Raw genomic sequence first — 26015 nt, 5'->3', positions numbered from 1 at the left:
GTTCAGTTTTATTCAATGTCAGTTTCATATAATGTACTTGAGTATTCTTTTGAAACTCTCCTTTGAAAATAATAATAACTGCAAAAAAAAGTAAATTCACAACTAGTAAAAGAAGGAAATGTATTGAACGTGTGTGTGTCAGATGTACACTTCCAAACATTTATATCACTTCACATTGCCCCAATGTATGTTAATGTGTGTGTTCCTCAACACACATGGAGGGTCAGAGGAAGATGACTTGTGTCGGAGGGAGTTTAGATCTTGATGCTGCCCTTGTTTTAAGTTAGGGTCCAGTTAAAATATATATGCTCTGAGTTGTTTTGTACAAAGTTAGAAAAATGGCATGGTGAGGTCCTGTGTGAAATATCCCAACCTCTGCTGAGTTGCTTCATAAAGCCACATGAACCTGTTGTTGTCAAAGCAGTCAACAGAACACAGCGGTGGACGTACAGTAATGGTAGGTGCTGTACTTGTATAGCACTTTTCTTGTCTAGTTGAGCACTCAAAGTGCTTTTACACTTCAAGCCACATTCACACTCACTGTTTCTGTCGGTCTCACTTTCTTCTCGCCCTGCACACCTCGATTTAATTATTACCTTTTATTACCCTCGAGGGTAATATTGCGATTATACAACTAATGCTAACAAAAATAAAATGTAAAATCAAAATATATCCATGTTAATGGACAGTTTGCTCTTAAATTTTTGCAAGATAGTTTTTTAAGTTTTTGCGAGTGCGCGTCGCATTGCCATGGAAACACATGGGGTCTGACTAATAACTGAAACACAATCAATAGACTCCTACGTGTAATGGAACGTAGTTTACCACTGCAGCAAACAATCCGACCCTTAGTAACGACCTAGCAACAGAAAGCATTTTCTAGTCCGAGGTGAGTGAATTCAGAGCTGACGTTAATGTTCAGCGGTCTCGGAATTTTGGAGTAATATTTTAGGTGATGAGTCAGGCATGCTGTCATGCTGATTTGAGCACGTTCTAAATTTCTTCTTGACCAATCAGATTGCTTGGTTGGAACTACTTGTTGTATGATCACGCTGAATAGCCGGTTACCAGATTCCTCAGCAGAAATACTCCCTGCTTAATTCTTGTGAGTTTACTGTCAGCATCATGGTCTAGCTCTGCCTGGTTTCTTGCTAATTCACCTAAATTCAATTCTGTTTATCTATATAGAGTCAAATCACAACAAATTTCATCTCTTAGTTAGTATTTTTGATTTTAATTGATTGATTTATTTGTTCTCTTTATAATTAAAGTCATTGTCAGTCTTCAGTCTGTTGTGTGCTGCACTTAGGCCCAACTCCTCCCTCAACCATGGATGACAGTAACACTAGTGTCCATGTTTTTTTAACTACTTGTTTAGCTAGATTGTCCACACTGCCTCTTTCAGTGGGAATGAAAGTGATCTCAGTCACTAATTCTTGTATGTGTTCCCAGTGATCCATAAAGCAAAACCTGGCAAGTGACTAATTTGCAGATTAGGAGTTAATTGGTCACCCAAGCTCATAGCGTACAGCTCAACAATACATATATTCAGACAGTTTACCTGTCTGGATATTTCACTTCTATGGCTAGGACCTACATCTGCAGGATCTATTTTCTCTTACAAGATCTCTTCTCTTCTGTAAAACCTGTATCCAGTCTTTATAGTTTAACTTATCTGTCAAACTAGCTCATTAAATCATTTCTTAAATTTTTTGCTTGATTAAAAGTCATTTCAAATTGAATACAGTGTTTGTAATTTTCACAAAGCGATTGTAGGTCCTATTGTGATTGGACAAAAAAAAAAGTGTATGGAAGAGTGTACTGAATGCAGCCAGGCTTCTCACTACAGCTCACTAAAGGGATTTACTTTCATCTACAACAACTCAAAGCTGTTGGGAAGTTTTCTTTTGCAAATGACAGTGAAATGAAAGATGCTTGTGTTATTTTTAGGCTGCACTTTTCAGCTTGTCATTTTGATGTAGGACCAGTAGAAATGTCAGTGACAGGTGAGCAGCTGCAGGATATGTTGTGCAGCTACACTGCAGTGACCCAGAACAAGACATTCTGCTTTTGAAAAAAATATACTGACTAAGTGAGAAACAGCTGGATACGAAAGTGAGAAGATGTAAGAAAACCCCCAACATAGTTTGCTCAAATCATTCAGAAAAGTTTGTGATTTGAGTTGTTACTTTTGGAGTGGGGCTTTCCCACTGAAAGAGGGGTGTGGACAATCCACACATTCTGATGTCTCTGTTGTCCTGGATTCCTCCCTGATGCTCTGAAGCACTCTGCTTTATAGTTAAGAACACAGATGCTTGTAAGAACTTCACACAACAATTTATTTTTTTTTCAAAAACCAAACCAGGACTATCCTTATAACTGTGAGAGAGATAAATGACTCTGTGAGGACGTTCTCAAACAAGCACTTTTTACCCTCAAAGCAGCAGTTTCACTTAATTTACAAACACACATACAGATATGTAGTATGAATGCATGCTTAGAATCCACAGTGTATACACAACTCCCTCCAAGTGCCTGATCTATTGTTGTCTGTGTGCAGAATTCCAGGTTAGTTCTTGTGCAATAAAAGCAGCTTTCATACTGTGTGCAGGTGGTGTTAGTCATTATTGCTAACTCCTAAAGGCCTTTCCTGCTGTTACCTTCCCTCCCCCAACTCTCCCGCTGCTCTGTCCCTCCTTACTGTTGTCCTTCTGCTCACATGTACTGCTTTACCACACTCTCTGCTCTAATTCATCCCAAAGGTGTTCTATTGGGTTCAGGCCAGTCAGGTTCTTCCACACCAGACTGGCTCATCCATGCCTTTATGGACCTTGCTTTGTGCTCTGGTGCGCAGTCACGTTGGAACAGGAAGGGGCCATCCCCAAACTGTTTCTAAATCTCTTGGTATCCTGAAGCATTCAGAGTTCCTTTCACTGAAACTTATCGGGCGCTCACACCAAAAGCATCTTGAGCGTGGTCGCTCACAACTCGCCGCCTGCAGTATCTGGGGCCGAAGGGGCGGGGCTTTCAAATAGTAGGCATATATATTAAATATATATATATTATAACATATTAACATTTAAGTCCATTCACAGCCTCGCCCCTCCCTATCTATCTGACCTCCTCCATGTTGCCACGCCCTCCCACACTCTTCAATCCTCCTCCTCTATCCACCTGACTGTCCCACCTGCCCGTCTCACCACCATGGGGAGCAGAGCGTTCAGCTGCTCTGCTCCTCGTCTTTGGAACAGTCTACCACCGGAACTCAGGAACACTACTTCACCCCCACACTTCAAATCCAAACTCAAAACCTACCTTTTCAAACTTGCCTTTTCTCTGTGTTTTCATTTGCACTGTGTAATTTTACACAGTCATTGCTTGTGTTACATTGTTTTTAACCTATGTACGGTGACCTTGAGCGTCCAGAAAGGCGCCTATAAATAAAATGTGTTATTATTATATCATAATCCATACGCTGCTAATTTGCATAAAGTTGAGCCTCTCACAACTTTCGAAGCTCACGACACTCAAGAAGCTCAAGAAGCTCAAAACGCGCCGCTCACAACGCCGGCTGTACTGTACTGTTCTCCTGGCAACCGCCAAACCCAGACTCCTCCATCAGATTGCCAGATGGAGAAGCGTGATTCATCACTCCAGAGAATGCGTCTATACTGCTCTAGAGTCCAGTGGCGGCGTGCTTTACACCACTGCATCTGCCGCTTTGCATTCCACTTGGTGATGTATGGCTTGGATGCAGCTGCTTGGCCATAGAAACCCATTCCATGGACCTCTCTACACACTGTTCTTGGGCTAATCTGAAGGCCACATGAAGTTTGGAGGTCTGTAGCGATTGACTCTGCAGAAAGTTGGCGACCTCTGTGCACTATGCACCTCAGCATCCGCTGAGCCCGCTCTGTCATTTTACGTAGGGGAGATAAAGATTTGAGAAATTCTGTAGTGTTACTTTAAGCTTTAACCTTATCCCTCTACCCTAATATGAAAAGGAAAGAAACCTCTTGCAGAACCAGACTCAGCAAGGGTGGCCATCTGCCTCGACCAGCTGGGGTTTGAGAGGACAGAAAAGAGGGAAAAGAGGGGGAAAAACACCATAACACCAGTCAAAGGATACCTATCGACACAGGGAAACACAAGTTAATGCCAACAATAATGCCAAATGAGGAAATACACGGGGGGGGGGGGGGGGGGGAGAGCAAAGTGAGGAAAGGTGTGACATAAGAGGTCCCTCAGCAGTCTGGGCCTAAAACAGCTTAACTATGGGATGTTTCAGTCTCACCTGAGTCATCCCTAACTATAAGCTTTATCAAAAAGGAAAGTTTCAGCCTGATCTTAAAGGTAGAGAGGGTGTCTGCTTCCTGAAGCCAAACTGGCAGCTTATTCCACAAGAGAGGGGCCTGATAACTGAAGGCTCTGCCTCCCATTCTGCTTTTAGAAACTCTGGGAACAACAAGTAAACCTGCGGTTTGGGAGTGAAGTGCTCTGTTAGGAAAATATCTTACAATGAGATCTTTAAGATATGATGGAGCTTGGTCATTAAGAGCTTTATATGTGAGGAGAAGAATCTTAAATTCTATTCTGAATTTAACAGGAAGCCAATGAAGAGAAGCTAAAACTGGAGAAATATGATCTCTGCTGTTAGTCAGCACAAGGTCAAGGGTATGATTAAGGCAGTGAGTAGGTCTGTGAACACTTTGAGAAAATCCAATAGAGTCTAATAAGGAATTAAAGTTAATATTTAGGCTGTCATTTTCAACATGTACATGAATATTAAAGTCACCCACTACAATGACTTTATCTGTACTCGGCACTAACTGGGATAAAAACTCTGAGAATTCAGACAGAAACTCAGAATAAGGGCCAGGTGGACGATACACAACAACAAACACAAGAGGTTTTTGTGATTTCCACTTTGGGAAAAACTGAGAATCAGAGATTCAAAAGAGCTAAAACTAATCTTGGGTCTCGGACTGATTAGTAACCCTGATCTGAAGATAGCTGCCACTCCTCCTCCTCTGCCTGTGGTTGGAGGAACGTGAACATTTAAATAGTCAGAGGGAGTTGATTCATTAATGCTAACATGATCCTCCTGCTCCAGCCAGGTTTCTTTAAAACTAAATAGATTATATTAGATTAGATTTCCCTTCATTATCCCACAATGGGGAAATTCACATTGTTACAGCAGCAAGAAAGATCATTAGCCCAGGAGAAAGATAAAGAAACACAATAGAAATAAAAGCAGGTAGTATCAGTTAGTTTTGATGATAGTTTTGTTACCATCCTCCTCACTCCAACCACCTGCACTGAGTCAAGGGGGCAACTCAAGACAGAGCTGGCCGTCTGATTAGTTCATAGAATCTCTTCCTGTCAGTGGTTGAGATGCTGCTCCAGCAGAACACTGCAGAAAAAATGGCTGATGCCACAACAGTGTCAAAGAAGGTCTTCAGGAGCGCTCCCTGCACTCCAAAGGACCTGAGTTTCCTTAGTAGATAGAGTCTGCTTTGACCTTTCTTATAAAGTGCATGGGTGTTATGAGTCCAGTCCAGTTTATTGTTCAGGTGAACACCCAGGTACTTATAAGAGTCCACTCTCTCTATGTCACTTTCCTGGTTGTTCACCGGTGTCGGGGTGTGTGTCTGCGCCTGCATAAATCCACCACCAGCTCCTTGGGCGCCGACACCAGTCCACAAAGTCCTTGATCAGTTCTCTGTCATCGGTGATGAGGCCGACGATGGCAGAGTCGTCAGAGAACTTCTGCAGGTGACAGTGTGCAGAACTGTGCCTGAAGTCTTCAGTGTACAGGGTGTGGAGCCCCTGTGCTACAGACCGCCATGTCTAAGACACAGTCCTTCGTCCTCACATATTGTGGGCGGTTGGTAACGTAGTCTATTATCCAGGATGTGAGGTGGTGATCCACGCCTGATAGCTCCAGCTTGTCCCTCAGAAGCAGAGGCTGGATGGTGTTGAAAGCACTGGAGAAGATGAAGAATGTGATCCTCACAGTGCTTCCAGGCTTTTTAAGGTGGGACAGAGCTCCGTGAAGGAGGAAGATGACATCCACCCCAATGTCAGGCTGGTAGACGAACTGCAATGGATCCATAGATGGTCCCACCAGAGGACATAAATGGACGAGGACCAGTCATTCCAGTGTCTTCATCAGTTGTGATGTCAGCACCACTGGCCTGTTGAGGTCAGGTGGAGGGGGAGAGTACAGGGTGTGTTGACGAGGGGGGCTGTAGCTGGGAAGACTGGTCTGGAAGGGGATTAGATGTCTGATTGAACCTGTTGAAGAATAGCTTCACAGCTGTGATGTTGATGAGAAGTGGAGCGTGGCTGGGCTGGTTCTTCCTGAAATCAACAATAATCTCCTTGGTTTTGTCCACATTCAGGATTTGGTTGCTGTCTCTACACCAGCCCACCAGCCGCTCCACCTCCTCTCCATGGGTCAGGTCATTGTCACCCCTGATGAAGTCCACCACAGCTGTGTCATCTGCAAACTTCACAATATGGTTGAATAGCAGAGGACTCAGGACTCAGGACTGTGGTCTTTCAGTGAGGAAGTCTAGCAGCCAGTTACACAGGGGGGTGCTGAAGCCCAGGGGACCCAGTTTTCTACCAAATACTGTGGAATGATGGTGTTGGTTGCTGAACTGATGTCCAGGAATAGGATCCTCTAGGTGTGCAAGGCTTAGATAAAGAGTGAAATGTGCTTCTTCACCAGCCTCTCAAAGCACTTAATCATAATGGGAGTAAGTGCAATGGGCCAGTAGTTAAGTAATGTGATCTGAGGTTTTTTGGGCACTGGGATGATGGTGGCAGTCTTGAACCATGAAGAGACCTTGGCTTGATCCAGTGAGGTGTTAAAAATGTCCATTCGGAAGGACATAAGCCAGCCCATCCGCACATTCCCTGAGTACCCTCCCAGTTATGTTGTCCAGACCCGGGGCCTTACATACATTGACTCTTCTTAGAGTCGTCCGCACATCGACTGTATCGAAACAGAGGGTCCTTTTATCCTGATGAGGAACAGCTTTCTCTGCAGGAGTACTATTTAGTGCCTCAAAGTTATTGAGTTCATTGAGGAAGTCTGTGTCATTGTCACTCACAGGAGGGGCTATCCTGTCATTTGTGATAGCCCATATGTTTTGCCACATATTCCTGGCGTTGGTGGCATCATGGAGAAAATCCTTGATTTTTTTTTTTTGACTGCGAGTATGCTTTGCTAGTCTGATGGCACGGTTCAAGTTGGCTCTCGCTGTTCTCAATGCCTCCTCGTCACCAAACTTGAAGACTGAGTTCCATGCTTTTGTGTACTTAAGTCATAACCAGTCATCCATGGTTTTTGGTCACCCGGGTGACGATGTTCAATGTGACGCTGACGTCCTCCATGCATTTGTTGATGTAGGCTGTCACAGACATGACATACTCGTCTATGCTGGTGTGGTCATTCTAAGTGGGAGCTGCTTTGAACATGTTCTAATCAGTACACTAAAAACAGTCCTGCAGTGTAGTCCCGTAGCCATCTAAGACCAAACTTTAACCTGCCTCACTGAAGGTTTTTCTCTGATGAGCAGGGGTTTGTATGTAGGAATTAGCGTAACAGATTGATGATCGGAAGAGCCGAGGTGGGGGCAAGGGGCTGCTCTGAATCCATTCCTTACATTGATGTAGGCCATGTCTAATGTGTTTACACCCCATAGACGCACAACTCACACGCTAATGGAATTGTGGGAGAACTGTCTTCATGTTGGTCTGGTGAAAATCCCCAGCAACAATGACAAAGCCCTCAGTGTGACCGGATTGCAACTCACTCATGGTCCTGTAGAGCAGTGGTTCCCAACCTTTTTTCCTTGAAGCCCCCCTTGCCTGTGTCCAAGGCAAGCCAGGCCCCCCCCACCCCAACTCCAACTCCTACCCGTATACACGCACTAAAAGAACAGGGATTAATTTCAAACTTTCATTGGCAAAAATAAATAGCAGTTATAGGTTTTGTTCTTATTCTCCTTTTTTTTTACAATGTATATAGACAAATGTCTTCCTTTTTATGCCATCAGATGTTTCACACACACACACACAGAGTTTATTTTTTGACAACTGAACAGATAGGTCTATCTCATTACAACAGAAAGATAATAACTCATTGATAAGATTTGTCAGTATCTACTGTCAAGAAGCGATAGGTAGGACCCAGATGCAGTACTTCATGCAAAAACATCAACCAATGGTGCAGCACAGCCGGATCTCAAAAATACTAAAACTGTGAATAACTTACACAACTATGAAAAAACAAGACTGTGATTAAACAAGACTTTGTCACTGTGAATTAACGAGACTGTGGGAAATGAGACTATGAGGCAAAACCAGACTTAGTTTTTTGTGTACAGAACATGAAAGGGAAGTGAGGATTCGGCCCAGACTGAACCTGGAAACTAAATGCTGTGGGTAGGTGATTGGTGATGATGAGCAGCTGTGAAACGGAAAACAGGTGACATGAGTGAACCTAACATGACAGGGGAAAAAACATGAAACCTGAAACCTGAAAACATAACCCGAAACATAACAAATGACCTGAAAATAAGAATATTAAAACATAAACTGTGACATCTACACATTTTTCTTTTATTCTGTTTGTCACCAGGTGTATTAAATGCACCCTGGCCGGTTGTTGTTGTTGCTAGATTTGTAGACATAACAATGTCTGGTTTCAAGTCCTCACCATCAATATACTGCACATAAACAATGAGCACGGACTCGTCTGATGCTGTTGTTTCGTCCAGCTGAATTGCAAAGTTAACATTCTTCAGCTTCTTGTGCAGCTGGTTTTGGCAATCTGCAGCCATTTTCTCAATTCTGTCTTTCACAGTATTGTCTGAGAGTGGGAGAGTTTTCACTTCATAGACGACATGCGGTCCACACAGCCTCTCCACAATTTTCAGGCAGGCGGGTTTGATTAGCTACTCTCCAATATTGTGCAGTTTTTTAGCCTTAGCAATTAATAGCGAACAATCAAATGATGCCTCTGTGGCTCTGTGTAAATCACTAGCTGCTCTTTCAAAAGCTGTTCTGATGTCCGTGGATCTTCTTGACATTGCCAATTGCTTCTTCCTCTCAAAATATTCTTGACTTTCACCAATAGTCTCGTGGTGTTTGGTCTCCTGGTGTCGTTTCAGTTTGCATGGCTTCATGCTGTCATTAGCTAACTTCTCACCTGCCTTGTTTTCTTCTTTCATGCAGATGAACCATCAGTACTGTTACGTTTCTCAGACATTGTGTTTTATTCATAAAGTGATGCTGACTGCAGGAAAACAGATCTAGCCTAACCTAGCCCGCTAGCTGCTTACGCATGGTCAGAGGTCAGCACAGACAAAGTTATGCACACCCCCTGCGATCTCTGGCGCCACTGTGAAGCACTGCTGTAGAGAACACTCATAGCCTCTTTAGTGTTAGCACTGGGGGGCACGTACACAGCAGTGAGGAGAACTAAAGTAAACTCCCTGGGGAGATTGAATGGTCTGCCGTTTACAGTCAAAAGCTCAATGTCCATAACCATTACTTGAAACAAACTTATTGCTTATTATTACACCAGTTGTTATTGATATAGATACACAGACTTACTCAGCAGTAAATCCTCGGGATTTGCAGTTCCTGTTAGCACGAAATGTAGCCAACCCCTTGAGTTGAGCCATGTCTCTGTCAGAATTATTGTGCAGCAGTTCCTCATCTCATTTTGATGTTAATTCCAGCTGCAGTGATATATTTTATTCTCCAGGGAGCGAACATTGGAGAGGAAGATGTAAGGGTTGGCTTTTAGCTTAGCTGTTAGCTCACCACAGCAGCCACGTTTCTGGCTCTGGTCACATCGCTTCTGCTTGCTCCTCTTTCGGCTTGTGGCGAAAGATTCATGGGATTCATGCATTTGAACCCAGGTCTTCCACATGGAAGATGGCAATCATACCACTACACTATCCAGTCCACTACTGTCCGTAACTGTCGCAAGCCCATGCAGCTGCAGCCGTACAGTGAGCAGCTTCTCTGTGCGCGGCTTCTCAGAGGTAAAAGCAATTCCTGAAGAACGTCCTCAATTTTACTCTTGTGGGTGTCCACCACAGCTCTTGTTGTCTTTTATTTTGTTTCTTGCTTCTTGTTAGAACAACTAAATCTTCTGCTTAATCCCACTCTGTAGCATAGCCTAAAACCCTCATCCTTTGGTGACACTGCACAGTCTATAAATAAGCCTATGAAGAAATGCTGATTCACATTCCTTTTTTATCAGCTTTCCAATGTAACAATTAACTATGTATTGTGTAGGAACTACAGTGTTGTGAATGTTGAGAGGGGCCAAGTGGAGGTAAAGAGGATGTCCTGTCCAGGCAGCCAGATTAGCTGCCAGATGAAGATGCGTAACTCTCTGTGGATAGCCACCGAGGTACACACTACCTGACAACACAAATACAAAATATGTATCCATTAAGAAAATGTAGTGATCTTAGATATATAATTACTCCTTGTGTAATTGTCATAGGAACAGGAGGTCTTCATCTACAGTCTGAAGGACATGTGTCCTCTCAGTGAACCCCAGAAAGAGTTCTCCTGTCCAGCCGTTATCACCTGCCTGTTCCACGTCCCAGCAAGAGAGCAGGTCAGTCCACATCTTAGTATATATACTCACAAACAGAAGATGTTGTTCTGATGTATGTGTTTTGGTTTGTCTTGCTTATGATGATGAATTCAGTTACTTACCTATGACTGTAGTAGTTTTTTAATCATTTTTCAATATGTGTAGTCCACCACAAAATATATCCTTTTCCATCAAATAATGTGTAAAACATTTAGGTTTAAAGCTTCTTATGAGGTCACAGGGCCTTCAGTACTGCCTCCAGCCATTGTTACTTTACTCCTTATAATCACTTCTGCTATTTCTAATAATTCAAATGTCTTGGTTTGACCATGACACACCAAGTTGTCTGTTGTTGGCCGCTCGAGGGAATGTAAGAATCTAAACAAGTGTTTACATCTACTTTGGTCAACTAGCACTCACTGGGAAGAACAGTAGACCTATCACTATTCTCCCAGTTCTTAGTAAACTGATGGAGAGAATAGTCCACTCACAAATACAGGAATACTTTGACTGCAACGGCATAACCATTCAACTTGTTCCGCTTGTTCCGACAGAAGATTGGCTTAAAGAAGTGGATAACTCTAAGATGAATGGTGCTGTATTACTTGATTTTAGTGCGGCATTTGATGTCATAGATTACAATCCACTAATTGGTAAGCTAAAATGCTATGGGTTTAGTCCAACCTCCATTCAATTTATGAAGAGTTATCTCACAAAAAGGACACAACGGGTTTATTACACTGGCAGCTGGTCCCATTCTAAGGGCTTGGATTGCGGGGTCCCACAAGGGAGCTCCCTGGGACCACTCTTATATGCCATCTTCACAAACGATTTACCATCAGTTTTGTGTAAAGCAAATGTATGCTGATGATTCCACATTGTATTATGCTGCAAAAACTGTCTGGGAGTGAAAAACTGTATGGGGAACCTATAGAACGAGGCAAGGCAAGGCAATTTTATTTGTATAGCGCATTTCATACACAAGTGCAACTCAATGTGCTTTACATAGCAGGAAAATAAATAACAGAATAAAAGGATGAAAAGATAAAAAAATTAAAACGTGCAAAGACACGTAAAACAAAGCAAGACAATAAAACCTTCTGTAACAGCCGGAACCAGAAGTAGTGCAAGATAGAATTGATAAAATGCTTTGGTAAGGAAAAAAGGATAAGACAAGTAAAAAGGAGATAATAGACACTCAAGAGTATGTGTAACTCTAACCATTGGCACCCATCATCACATTTCAAAGGCCTGACAAAAGAAGAAAGTTTTGAGCCTTGATTTAAAAGTAGCAACATTTGGAGCACATCTAAGTGTTTCAGGGAGTTTGTTCCAGAAATAAGCAGCACAATGTTTGAATGATGCTTTACCATGTTTTGTCTTTGGACTATAAACCATTAGCAGTCCTTTTCCAGATGACCTAAGGCTCCTTGATGGTTGTTAGGGAATAAGAAGATTTAGCAGGTATTTTGGGCCCAAACCATTTAGGGATTTGTAGACCAGCACATTAATTTTAAATTCAATTCTCTCACACAGAGGGAGCCAGTGCAAAGATCTAAGAACTGGTGTGATGTGGTCGTATTTTTTGGTTTTTGTGAATACCCGTGCAGCTGCATTTTGAACATGCTGCAATTTTTGCATGGTTTTCTTTGGAAGGCCGGTATAAAGCCCATTGCAGTAGTCTAGTCTACTCAAGATAAAAGCATGGACAAGTTTTTCCAGGTCTGGTTTACATAGAAGGCTTCTAATCCTTGCTATATTTTTTTAGGTGGTAAAACAGGTAGACAAAGTAAAATTATTGGGCACAATAATTGATAGTCAGAACACATTGATACCATAGTGAAGAAGATGGGGTGTGGTATCTCCATGATGAGGAAATGTTTTTTTATGTCCCTACACATATTGTGGGACAGGTGGCTAAATCCTTAATTTTATGTCACCTGGATTATTGTGCACCTGTATGGTCCTCCGCATCTAAAGGTCAATTAAAGAAACTGCCCAAAACAGAGCTGCCAGGTTAGTATTACATTGTCCCATAAGAACAAACACTATCAGTGTGCACCGTCAACTTTCTTGGTTAACGGTAGAGGACAGACTGGCGTTCAATATGACTACATTTTTCAGAAGCTTTGTCTTTTCTTCTCAACCAGTTTTCTTATATAACCAAATAGTCAGATGTGATCAGGTTCATTGTCATTTGACTAGGTCAGCCGATGATGGCCAGATGCGTTAAAGAAAATAGTTATTTATCATGCCATCAATCATTGGAATAATTGCCCACTGAATATTCGTAAACTGAATAGCAAAATATCTTTCAAGTACCATTTGAAGATGCACTATTTAAATTTGTGAATAGGGAATGTACTGTATGAATATAGTAATGAATGTAATACTTATGAATGTAATAACTTATTTTGAATAATTTCTGATGATGTTTATAATGATGTTTACAATGTTTTATTGCTTACATTATTATTGTTAAGTGATTTTTTTTTGTTGTTGTTGTTTTGTGGACCCCAGGAAGACTAGCTTGTCCCACTTTGTGTGACAGCTAATGGGGATCCTTCTAACAATAAACATTATCCCCAACGGTGTCATAACTCGCCTTCTTTGCAGGATGTTCGCAAACATTAAATTTAATTCAGTTTCCTTTATATTGCGCCAAATCACAACAAACGTCATCTCAGGGCACTTCAATGATACAGTCCAATTCAAGCCAACAGATCGGGATAAAATACCAGTTTTGAGCAGTTGTAAAAATAAATGCTCTGAGCCACTGAAGAAATGTTTAGTCTCCAGAGAAGGGAAACCATAGGACAAAATTATTAAGACCCTGACCTCAGCCTCCTCCGTACTGTAGACTTCTCTGGGTCAACAGCTCAGTTCCAGAGATTGGATAGAGCTTTCAGTGGAGATAACAGATGGTTCTTTTTTATGTAACTCGGAGCACCTTCAGCATGGTGTACACAGGAAATGAATGGTTCATCCATGTCATTTGTATTCTGGCTGTGTGCTTAATGAATCTGCTTGATAGCCGCTGGACTGGTCCTTAATGCCAGCACGTGACCCCCTTTTAAGCAGTTTTCTTCTTTCATTTTTTGGACTGGTTGATACAGAAATGGAGAAAAAAAATCGCAAACTCTGATCCCACCAGTAACTTTAGTCTTCTCTTCTTGATTTATTTGTCCTATTTGTTTTTGTTCAAATTCATTGAGGGCTACAGATTAGAAATACTTGGTGCCCATTGGAAGCTACTCAGATCTTTCATTTTCAAACATATGTGGGTGGCATAAGGAAGATAATGGCATATCTTCAGACTTTCTCCAGGTAACTGCGTTTCTTGACATTTTAGAGTATGACTGAATTAGATGTTATCTGTTTCAACAGAGACACACATAGTTCTTTTGGATTAATTATTTTTAATTCAGAGCCATTAGTATTGTAGTCTATACTGGTACCTGCTACATCATGCAGCCTAATTTGCTCACTCCAAATAAACGGCAGACTTGTTCCCATCAGAAGCTCAAGATTCACCACCTACATAGAATTTTAAACTGTATTAGTGTTGGTGTGAACAAGGGAATGGGAAACTTATTATAAAGTGCTTTGTTGAACTGAGATATAATTTAAAAGGTGCTTTATAAATGCAAACCATTTAACAAAAACAAGCCTGACAGGAAATGCTGTGCAGAAACATTTAAAAGGTTTGCATGAAGTGTGCTTCACTGCTGGATGGAAACACATCTAATGTCTCATTCCTCATTTGTGACGGAGTGACCCCGTCCCTCATTCACCAGGACCTGATCTGCAGTCTGCAGGCTATTAGGGGTGCACACCTACTAGTCTGTGGGTTTGGGTTGGGTAGTTATGGACAATGGGACATCACTGGCACTGATGGGTGCTAATCTGAATTCTGTTATGTTGAGTATTTCTGTGTATTGGGGGTATCTATGTCGGCTGCAGGTGATGAGGAGCACCTGTTACCCGGAGGTTGATGATTATGGGGGAGGAGCTTAATTAAGAAGCCCTTTGAGAGGAGAAAGGACAGGTGGAGAGGAGGACGATAAATGCCTGGGAGTGATGTAACAGCTGGAGCTGATGTGGGCTCGATTGTAAAAAAAAAAAGATATGTACAGACTGTATTATTTTGGGCACTGAACACACATGTGGGGAGCAAAGGGGACACAATAAATAGCTCCACCAAGAAACAAGCAAGGAAGCCTGTGAGTTATTCCGGTGACGCCGAACCCCATCATTGGGAGGTGGAGTGGCGGACAGCAAACACCTGATGAAGATGATGAAGAGGGTGATCGCCATGCGCACCTTGTAACATCATTATTGTACTACTTTAGTCCCACATCACCTGAAACACGTGCACTACAGCTGTGGTATCGTCCAAGTCTGTGGGGTTTCATAATTTGGACTTTGGGTGGCGTTTGGGATTGGGTCTCATAGAAAACCCTAGCAGCCGTGCTTAGCAGCACTGTTCCCTGAGTCAAACTTCAGTCTGCAGCTGGGCAAAAACACTACTACCCCAGGCCCTCTTATGAACAGCTAAATGCAAAGTCAATACTGGGAGACAAGCCCTGTATTAGCTGGTGGAACTGCCATCAGCCAAGTGATCCATTACTTTTGAGTCTGTTGAAACTAATACAATGTGGGAATAGTGTCTGTAATTCCTTAAAGGCTAGAAGAATATTTTATGCATTGGAATAACAAACATCATTGCCTCATTTCAAATCCATTGTAGGAACTGGCAAAGTACAACAATTGTGTTGTTGTTTGAATACTCCTGATTTAAAGGTCTGTTTCTTATCTTTCTAGAGCCTGGCCAAAGTGTTTGCGGGGATGTCCGACGGCCTGGTAGCTGTGTACAGCTTGGTGGAGGAGCTTCCTCTGGAGGGGGAGACCTACCTGTGTTCACATACTCTAAACAAGACCGTGTTTGGTCTGAAGGACTCGGATCCAAGACAGAGACCTTATGCAGTCCGGAGCATGGCTCTGGTCAGCAGTGGCTCCCAGGTAAGCAAATTAACCATGACCATAAAATCACTTTTGTAAATTCATAAGCGAGATCCCGCAAATAGGTTGTTATGTTGTGGTGCTTGTTGTCCCCCCTTTCCTGTTCTTTCAACCCCCAGCTGGTCGAGGCGGATAGCCGCCCTTCCTGGTTCTGATGGAGGTTTCTTCCTGTTAAAAGGGAGGTTTTTTTTTTTATCACAGTCACCTCGTGCACGCTCAGGACGGGGGATTGGATGGGATAAAAAATTCAGTTTCCATAGCTCGGCTTTTTTTTCTAACCTGCATTGTATGAATTGGACTATGGATTTGAATGAATTTGATTTGATTGGATTTCAATTGGTTTGAGTTGGACTGTGTATTTGAAGTACCTTGGGACAAAATTTGTTTTGATTTGGTGCTTTATGAATAAAACTGAACTGAATCGAATTGAATCTGTGAAACACAAGTTTGTCCAACCTGAACACTAACAGCCTGCTCCTGTCCGGGCCACATGTTTGTGGTTCAGTTATGGCTCTCCAATGGTCCTGGTGTGCTGATTATCAACTCTATGAGTCTTGAGGCAGTTCGAAGGCTGGAACCCTACAACCCTCCGTCTTCCATAGTATCCATGGCAACCAGCTTCAGTTTGTGGGGAGAAGAAGCGGTGTGGACCCTGGATGACTTCACCAACACACTGCTTCTGTTCCATGCTGCCTCCTATGAGCTCTGTGCCACGTACTGGTGAGTACAGCTTTAACCTACATGACTGTAACACGTGTGCCATCATCACATGGAGTTTTGTAAGAATTTACAAATGTTCACAAACACAAACAATACTGTAGAGATATTTTCATGATGAAGAACAAATGTTGCCTTCTGTTGACCCGCATCCTCAGGCAGCTTCATATTATCAGCTAATTTTGTTAAATGTGATTAGCAATATATATAGCAATTTTAAAAACCTTCTGAAGGCTCTTTTTCTTTTTGGATATACAGCATTTAGATTAACTTGAGGCTGTACAAGGTAACTAAAGAGAATCAGTCCGCTTTATGGTTTTCACAACAAGAACCTCACAGCCTCCATCAGGTGTAATGACAGTGGATACTGCAGTATTGCTTTCCAGAAAACAGAAGCGTAAACACACTTTCCTTTAATTCACGCTTTCGTTAAAAAACCCAAAACCTTTTAGGTTCTGGAAATATGTATGATTTGGGCAGAAAATGATGATAGACGTAATGGATCTCTGACCTTTTCACAGAAGTTTGGTTCAGTCATCACTGCTTGAGGTGGGACTGCAGTAACTTCTTAAGTCATATTTATTTGATAGATTCCAGTTTGTTCTTGTAAATGAAGAATCTTCCTCACACATTGGAGTAAGTCATGGAGTTCCTCAGGGTTCTGTGCTTGGACCAATTCTTTTTACTTTATACATGCTTCCATTAGGTAACATTATCAGACAGCATGGCATAAATTTCCATTGCTATGCTGATGATACTCAGCTGTACTTCTCTATGAACCCAGATGAAACCAATAGGTTGGTCAGACTACAAGCCTGTCTTTAAGACATAAAGACCTGGATGACTCAGAACTGTCTGCTTCTAAATTCAGACAAAACTGAAGTTGTTCTCTTTGGACCTGAGGGATTCAGGGGGAAATTGTCTAGTGATATGGTTACTCTAGATGGTATTTCCTTGGCTTCTAGTTCTACAGGGAGGAACCTTGGAGTTATTTTTGACCAGAATTTATCATTTGACGCACATATAAAACAGGTTTCTAGGACTGCCTTCTTTCACCTTCGTAATATTGCTAAAATCAGGAACATCCTGTCTCAGGGTGATGCAGAGAAACTAGTTCATGCATTTGTTACTTCAAGATTGGACTACTGTAATTCCTTATTATTGGGCTGTCCCACATATTCTCTGAAAAGCCTCCAGCTGATCCAAAATGCTGCAGCCAGAGTTCTGATGAGAACTAACAGGAGAGATCATGTTTCTCCAGTTTTAGCTTCACTTCATTGGCTTCTTGTTAAATTCAGAATAGAATTTAAGATTCTTCTCCTCACATATAAAGCTCTTAATGACCGAGCTCCATCATATCTTAAAGATCTCATTGTAAGATATTTTCCTAACAGAGCACTTTGCTCCCAAACTGCAGGTTTACTTGTTGTTCCCAGAGTTTCTAAAAGTAGAATGGGAGGCAGAGCCTTCAGTTATCAGGCCCCTCTCTTGTGGAATAAGCTGCCAGTAAATGTCCGGGAAGCAGACATCCTTTCCACTTTTAAGATTAGGCTTAAAACTTTCCTTTTTGATAAAGCTTATAGTTAGGGATGGCTCAGGTAATCCTGAAACATCAATTCAATTCAATCCTGAATTGAATTGAATTTAATTGAACTAGGCAGGCTGACTGCTTCACACTACGGTCAATGAAGAAGAAGCTTTTCGTTTTCCGTAGTACTGGCATCTCATTTTTCACATTTTGGTGGAGTCACTTGATGCGGTCCCAAGAAGTCGTGCACATAGAGCCCTATTTTGTGTATAGGAAAAAAAATCAAACAATAAGGCCCCTGCTCTTCATTAGAGAACACTACTCATCTTCCAGGTGAAATATAGCTCTGTTTTGAGTGCTCTTTTAAAGATCTTCTTATGGTTTCAGCTGTGGGGACAGCAGTCCTCTGCGGGACGTCTTCACCGTGCGGCATCCCACAGGGGTCGAAATGGTGGGAACCACTGACCTCAACACCATGGACCAAAAAGAGAAGCTGGAGAGGACCAATGGAGAGGTGACACTCATTTACAGTGAGGAGGCAGGCACTCAGATCATCCAGCACCAGGATTCACTGACAGACTACTGCTCCATTTCCTCAAACTGCTCCCTGGAACCACTAGAGTTTGATTCTTCAAGCACCAAAGACTTCTTAAACAGCTGCAGCATTATACCACTGCCTGTAGGTCTGGAGGAGGCAGGCAAGGATCAACAGACACTCACAAACCCTGAGCCGTGCGCTGCAGAGACCATCACCTCCACAACGCCTCAGCTCCAAGCCTTCACTCTGCTGCCAGTGAATGGGACTCTGTGGATCCCCAGGTACAAACAGTGCATAACAACTGACAGCAGCATACACAATCTAAATAACATGCACACTCAGAGAGAAGCAAGTGAATAGACGTTGGAGTCTCTGCAGAACAGTAGTGGACATTTGTCAGTCAGTGGGTGGTCTTTATTCGAAAGACACGAATCACCTTTCGTCTGCAATAATGTCACGAACAGGCCCTTGCAGGAAAGAAGGGAAGTTTTTCTGTCATGCACATAGTCTTTGTAAACCTATATAGAGGATAAATAAAAAGATTATCAAGAGTTGTACCATCACAAATTTGCACAATAACAAATATAATTAAAAAATCTGCCGCTGTCTGTTTGGCATCTCAAAAGCTAGCTGTAACATAATATGACAGCGTAGTGCTGTCAGCTGTTCCCATTCTACTGTAGCTAAGGTCTACAAAAAGTGGCTATATCAACACTGCTAATTAACATATTCATGATATCATCCCATTATATTTGTATTCTGCTTTGTGTCAGCTCTTTACATCTGTTTCTGTGTTCATAGCTTATTTATATGATGAATTCATTTGAAAACCAGGGTTGTTGTGCGATGCTGATTTAGTCGAGACTATTGTTCTGTGTTGTTTGGCAGGCGTGGAGGTGACATGATAATCATTGAGATGCAGTCACATGCTAATCAGCTAAGGGGGCGTGTCATTGCTGTGCTCAGTCCACCTGGATGTTCCTCTCTGGGGTAAGCTCACTTCCTGTTCGGTTTCAGTTAAGCTGTGCAGCACATTTTTGAATCAGTGCATCACCTCACATGGGTGATCTTATCAGTTGAGTTGTTTAGACAAAAATTTTCTCTCACAAAGTCTGAATGTTTCCCAGACCCACTCAGTCAGCCAGTTAACCAGCTAAGGTTTTGAGTTAGAAGCTTTTTTAACCTCACATAAAAACCTACAATGTGCTTAAACTGCTGCATTGTTGGCAAGCAGAACATTCTCACCAACATATTTAAACCTTCGTAACCCCAGAAAGAGCAACTTACTGACTGGTTTTCCACACATTCTCACAAACTGTGGCAATGACATCACATTTCCTACCTGTACTTCACAAAGGGTATATAATTGGTGATAACATTCCTAAAATAAAAGAAATGCCCATCTATCTGTTTTGTGTGTATTGTCTTAGTTTGGTTCAAAAGTTTAGAAAAAAACACAACCCTGGCATTTGGTTTTGTTCTACATGTATCTGTAAATGTGAGGAAAAACTTGATTTACTGATTTTGCCTCAATGCAGCCCGGCAGAATCCTTCATATTTTGCTTTGCCAAGTCTGTAATTATTTGTGTTAAGAAGCCAGTTCTTCACAGAGATGACTCTAAACAGGTTCCTTAATAAGCAGCCATTACATGATGCACCTGTAACATTTTAAATAAGTCACGCCTGCGGTCAAGAGGAGAGTTTTCAGACCTGCGGTTCTTTTATCCCATACCATGACAGACGGGAAGTTTACTCTACTCCAAATATAATGTGTAAGGCCTTCTTAGGCCTTTATTGTCAGCTCATGTTCAGTTTATCAGTGTTTTGACACAGTGGGTCTTTTTTATTCTATTGCATGTGGTGCAACTTTTAGCCCTTCTAATCAGGAGCCTGTATATGTCAGTACGCAACAAAACAACTGCATTTGACTTGAGTTTGTTGAAGATTTTTCAGCTCTTATCTGAAAGGAGACTCTACCTCCAGTGCGTGGTATTAACATGCGTTTTGGCTGATCAGGTCAAGCGCCTTGAGATGACAGTTATTGTGAAATAAAACTGGACTAAATTGAAGTGAACTGAGCTAAATTAGGTTGCAGGTGATCAGCTATAAGTCCAGGTGTGAATCCACCAAAGGTGCGGAGATAAATTCCAAAAAACTGGACCACATTTGGAGATGGAGAGGAGGCCTGTAGGTGTCGCGCAGTCATGTGTGCTAACAGATGTCCTGTTGCCCCAGTTGTAGACACCACTGGGTCCCTGACATGGGTGTTCATCGAGCAGAGGTAGAACAGGGCATATACAGGTCTGGGTTCTGTTGGACCTGTTGGACCTACAGCAGTCTTTGGTTACATCTCTAATACTTCTGTGGGAATGCAGTTCAGGCAGCATCATGGACACCTTCAGGCTGAGTCATCAGGCTGCATAACACACACGAAGCGACATAATTCAGGATAATGATGCACCTCGAAAAGATGAAACAACAATAAAGGATTGTTCTGCTTGATATATGGCTGAGTGAGCTCAGGATGCATGCTGTCCTCTCCTCCCAGAATACTTTGTGTCACAGCCCGAAATTACACTGGGTTCCAACAAGATAGCTTTGTCCCAGAGTTCTTGGATTCATTTCATACTTTTTCTCAGTTAAAGTAAACATTTTACCACAGAGAAGCACAGGATTTAGTTATTTACCAGAACTTAGGCAAGTCAACTATACTGACAGTACATTAACTGTCCTCAGGCGTTTTTGAAGAAGCTACTTCCTAAAACTCTCCACTAGCTTCTAGGAAGAGCAAATTACAGTACACACACATGTCCTGCCAGTTTTAGCTCTTTCGCCACACTGCCTTGCTCTCTCTACTTGATTGATTTCTGTCCTGTATTTCTCCCTCCTCCCTCTTCTTTTCCTTTCCCTCAGGATCCTTGAGGAGGCAGCACTGGTGGCAAAGGACACAGTTGTATGTGGCTTTCAGAAGGAAAACATGGAGTGGCGCCTGGTTGTCTGGCGGGCCTGGGGTTGCTGCGAGCTGGAAATCTTCTACCAGTCCTACGAGGAACTTGGCCACTTGGAGACCAACATGAGGAGAAGAAGGTAGCTGTTGTGCTGCAACAGCAATGAGCAGAATTACAACCGTGTGTGGTGGCTGAGCTCAAGGGAATATACACTGACAGGCTGCCAGTGTTCAGAGCAGGGGGCCACCAAATACTGACACCAGGCCAGCGCAAGAGGGACAGGAGGTCTGCCCCCACTACATACCCCTGTGCCAGTATATACGTTCAGACCTTAGTAACCTGACAGCACACATGACAAGCCATCACCACACATCAGTGGTGTAAGAATAAACCCTCAGTGCTTTAACTAGTGCCTTTATTTCAGCACAGCGTGGTTTGACTGGATGACAGTTCAGGATGTGTTACAGCATTTCAGTCTGTCTCCATCTGTTGTTTACTCTCTAACTATTTCTGTCATTTAACTGTTCCCCTCTGAAACCTAGGCCTCTGGAGCTGACAGTGGACAGAGACGTCCCTGTTGGATAAATACTGACTGCGTTTAGATGAATGTCAACATTCCTGTAAGATGCATTTAGGAAGCGAACAGCAGCTGCAGCAGTGATACTGACACTCACACACACTCGGAGCCCAGTGAACCTTTGCAGAATATTTTAGCCCTAACCTGAATGTGCAGAGCAGCCACAGCTCTCACTCTCACCACAGAGTCCTCCCACTGAAAAGCTGAAGAGCTCAAACAGGAGCTGAACTCAGCTGTGGGCTTTTTGCCTGCTCCTCTCACCTGTCTTTCAGTATCCTCTGTAAATCATCAGAAGATATGTTCTTCGGGCTGCACCTCAGTATTAAGTTAAACTTCTTATTCTGGGCTACCTTTTCTTAACAGGCCTCAACAGTACAATTTATTCACAGGAGCTGATTCAGCGTGCACTGGACAGATGGTGTTCAATGCCCTTTTCTATGAAAAATACTCTGTTTGGCCTGACTATGAACACAAAATACAGAACTGGCTCATATTTTCACTGTATTTCTCTTCTGTACAGGGTCCACCAGTGAATGCATGTGTAACGACAAAATGAGGTAAACGCAACCTCAAATGAACAACAGGAACATATAACACTATGTTACTGTCAACTGAGAAAAAACTAAATCAAAATGCAGAATCAGTGTGTGAAAGGGCTGATGATCTGGGCTGGTTCTGCAGCCACAGGACCTGGGCACCTTGCAGTCATTGAGTCCACCATGAACTCCTCTGGATACCAAAGTATTCTAGAGTCAAATGTGAGGCCATCTGTCCCACAGCTAAAGCTGGGCTGAAACTGGCTCATCAACAGGACAAAGATCCCAAACACAGCAGCAGATCTACAGCAGAATGTGGGGAAAAGGAAAGAATCAAGGTGTTGCAATGGTCCAGTCAGAGTCCAGACCTCAGCCTGACTGAAATGCTGTGGTGGGACCTTAAGAGAGCTGTGCAGAAACCAATGCTGCAAACCTCAATGAGCTGAAGCAGCGCTGGAGAGAAGAGGGCCGAGATTCCTCCAGAACCATGAGAGAGACTGAGAACGTCCCACAGGAAACCATCACTGCAGCTCACTGCTGCTGAAGCTGCTGGATCAGGGGTTCACTTAGTTTTACACTCACTGCTGCTGAAGCTGCTGGATCAGGGGTTCACTTAGTTTTTCAATCACTGCTGCTGAAGCTGCTGGATCAGGGGTTCACTTAGTTTTACACTCACTGCTGCTGAAGCTGCTGCTGAAGCTGCTGGATCAGGGGTTCACTTAGTTTTACACTCACTGCTTCTGTGGTCTGTCTGTTTGTTTTCATGGTTTTAAGACTGGGTAAGGTCCTGAGGATTTTTATTATGTCCTGATACTGGGGTTGTCACAAAATCGATACAGTTGATACTAAAAATTGATATCAAATTGGATACTCATTTACAGTTGTTTTAATGCTAAAAGTGCCGCCTTCCTGTCAGTAGCAGCTGAACACTGTCCTGTTCAGGGCTGCTGCTGGTGCAACATAAAAGAACTTCATGTTGTTTTTATTCTAAGAGCTCCAGAGTCTGACCACTTAGTCGCATTTTGTGACCTTTTTTGTTGACAAAGAGGTGCATCGGTGGAACTATGAGCTGAGGACAGTCAGAATGTGTGTGCTTGTTGTGTGTGAGTTTGAGCCTGTGTTACTGTCACCATAACAATGATTATGCAGAGCATCTATAGTCAAATAGTTTAGACTCGATGTCAAACTGTGTAAACTCTGCAGAAACAGGTACATCGATCAAAGTCAAAGTCTAATTTATTTGTAGCACATTTCATGTAGAAAACAATTCAAAGTGCTTTACATAAAATAAAAGCTTTGCAGCAGGGAGCAGAAAAAGCATTAAAATATGTAAAATAATATAAATAGAAAGAAATTAAATAATTAAAATGAATAAAAGCTAGCAACAGTCGGGATAAGTTAAAAGATATCCTGCAGATTTCATGCACAGACACATGAGAAAAGAAATGTTTTTAACCTGGATTTAAAAATGTCTCCATTTGGAGACTGGATGAACTGCAGCTGGTCTGCAGCCTGTTAACAGCAGGGATCAACTCATCAGTCTGCAGAAGTGACCAAATTCTGTATATCTAAGCACACTGTAAACTGCCGTTCACTACATATCAGTAGATCTTGAGACCATTGGTGAGGGCTGGAACCAAGATATTTGAGAAAAACAGAGTTTAGGAGAATATCTGACTGTCGGGCACATCATGTGTGCAGCTTGTTGGAAGCAACACTGATGTGTTCCCAAAATGCTTCAGTCAAAAGGCAGCTCAACACATTTATATTTATTCCACCTTAACAACATTAGTAATAAATGTTTAGGTAATGAACAGACACCCACAATGCTGGTTTATTTTAAAGGAATGCATTTAATTATTCTTTAGGCCTGTGTGTTGAAACAAACTGGAGCTGTTTAACTTAATGATTTACATCATATCACTTAACTCTGACATTTTCCCTTTAAAGGGAAATTTTATGACCAGATCATTCATTTATCAGTAATGCAGTCAAGATGAAAGGAATATGACAGTGTTGCAGTCAACACCAGGGGTACCCTTTTTTAATTTAACTTTTTTGGAGACATATTCAGACATATATGCAGACATATTTAGAAATAAAATTGTAGCACCGGTAACAGTACATGGTTTGCTTTTTGGAGTCACAGTTAAATATTGTTTCTCACAGTTTAAGACCGAGACCCTTAAAACATCCAAAGTCCATCCATCCATTAATTTTCTATACCAGCCCAATCCAACTCAGGGCTGCAGGGGGGCTGGAGCCTATCCCAGGCGGGGTACAGCCTGGACAGGCCACCAGTCCATCACAGGGCCACACAGAGACAACCACGCACGCTAACACTCACTCCTAGGCTCAATTTAGACTAACCACCATGCCCACATGCCAAATCCCTCTGGGAAATATTAATCCGTGTTTTTATTTGCATTTTGCGATCAGTTCATTTGGTTTGCTGCTTTACAGTGGTAACATGGGCTGTGAAGAGTTGAATATTTTATAATTGTTATTCATTTACTGTAATGCATGATAAAAGTGTGTTGTAACAGAAGTTGAACATAATCATAAAAACCTTATTGAATAAAGGTCTTTGAATAATTCAGTTCATTCCCCTGACATGTTTGATCCCTGATAAAGACAGAAGTCACAGTTTAAAGGTTGATTTTCATGTGAAGAACGCTCAAATGGAGCGTGTGTCTGATGAAGTGACTGTGCCAGATAGATTCAATTCAGTTCAGTTTTATTTACAGTGGCTTTTATTCACACCCCTTGAACTTTTCCACATTTTGTCATGTTCCGACCACAAACATAAATATATTTTATTGGAATTTTATGTGAAAGACCAACACAAAGTGTCACACAATTGTAAAGTACAAATAAATTGTTTTTACAAATAAAAAACTGAAAAGTGCAAAAGTACTCAGCCCCCCTGATTCATTATTTTGTGGAACCGCATTTTGCTACAATTACAGCTGCAAGTCTTTTGGGGTACGTCTCTACCAGCGTTGAACATCTAGAGACATCTAGAGCAAAGCAGCTCAAGCTCAGTCAGAGTAGATGGAGAGCCCCGGAACCTGGGGCAACAGCACACCGACCCCGCCAGGCCCCTGCCACCCAGACAGGGGCTGTGCGCTGGACCCGGGCCCCAGGAGCCCGAGTGCCCCAAACCCCCCGGCAGAGGCCCCACCCAATACCAGGCAGCCAGGACCCCAAGCTGGCCAGAGGACAGCAAGTCCCAGACCCAGTCACCGCCAACCAAGTACACCCACACTCCCACATGAATCAGATAAGGAAAAAATACATTTAAATAATAATAGTAATACAAAAATAAAATAAATAAACACACACCCACACACACTTAAACAGCACACGCATCCGCTCATGTTCCCCCTCCCTCAACTCCGAACACATCCGACGGCCAGCACCCCCCCAGCCACCACAGACTCCGAACCAGCAGAACAACTCTTCCCCCCGGCCCCTCCCGCCCCAGGCAGCAACCAGGCAACAGGGGTGTGGGAA

The 26015-nt window shown here is 42.5% G+C and overlaps 1 protein-coding gene across 1 annotated transcript in view; it reads left to right on the top strand.

Moving 5' to 3' along the window:
- lrrk1 (leucine-rich repeat kinase 1) overlaps window positions 1–25098 on the top strand; it is a 117910-nt gene extending 92812 nt beyond the window's left edge. The window contains exons 32-38 of the mRNA XM_072381122.1: window positions 10324–10441; window positions 10538–10654; window positions 15458–15655; window positions 16161–16375; window positions 18288–18719; window positions 19327–19428; window positions 21352–25098. Of these exons, the coding sequence (XP_072237223.1) occupies window positions 10324–10441; window positions 10538–10654; window positions 15458–15655; window positions 16161–16375; window positions 18288–18719; window positions 19327–19428; window positions 21352–21529 (1360 nt within the window). The 3' untranslated portion in view covers window positions 21530–25098. The remainder of the gene's footprint in view (window positions 1–10323; window positions 10442–10537; window positions 10655–15457; window positions 15656–16160; window positions 16376–18287; window positions 18720–19326; window positions 19429–21351) is intronic.
- Window positions 25099–26015: the final 917 nt, after the last annotated feature.

The sequence above is a fragment of the Leuresthes tenuis genome, unplaced genomic scaffold (assembly GCF_036924035.1).
Source record: "Leuresthes tenuis unplaced genomic scaffold, fLeuTen1.0.hap1 SCAF_2, whole genome shotgun sequence".
NCBI classification, from domain to species: Eukaryota; Metazoa; Chordata; class Actinopteri; order Atheriniformes; family Atherinopsidae; genus Leuresthes; species Leuresthes tenuis.
This window is presented reverse-complemented; position numbering and strand designations above follow the sequence as displayed.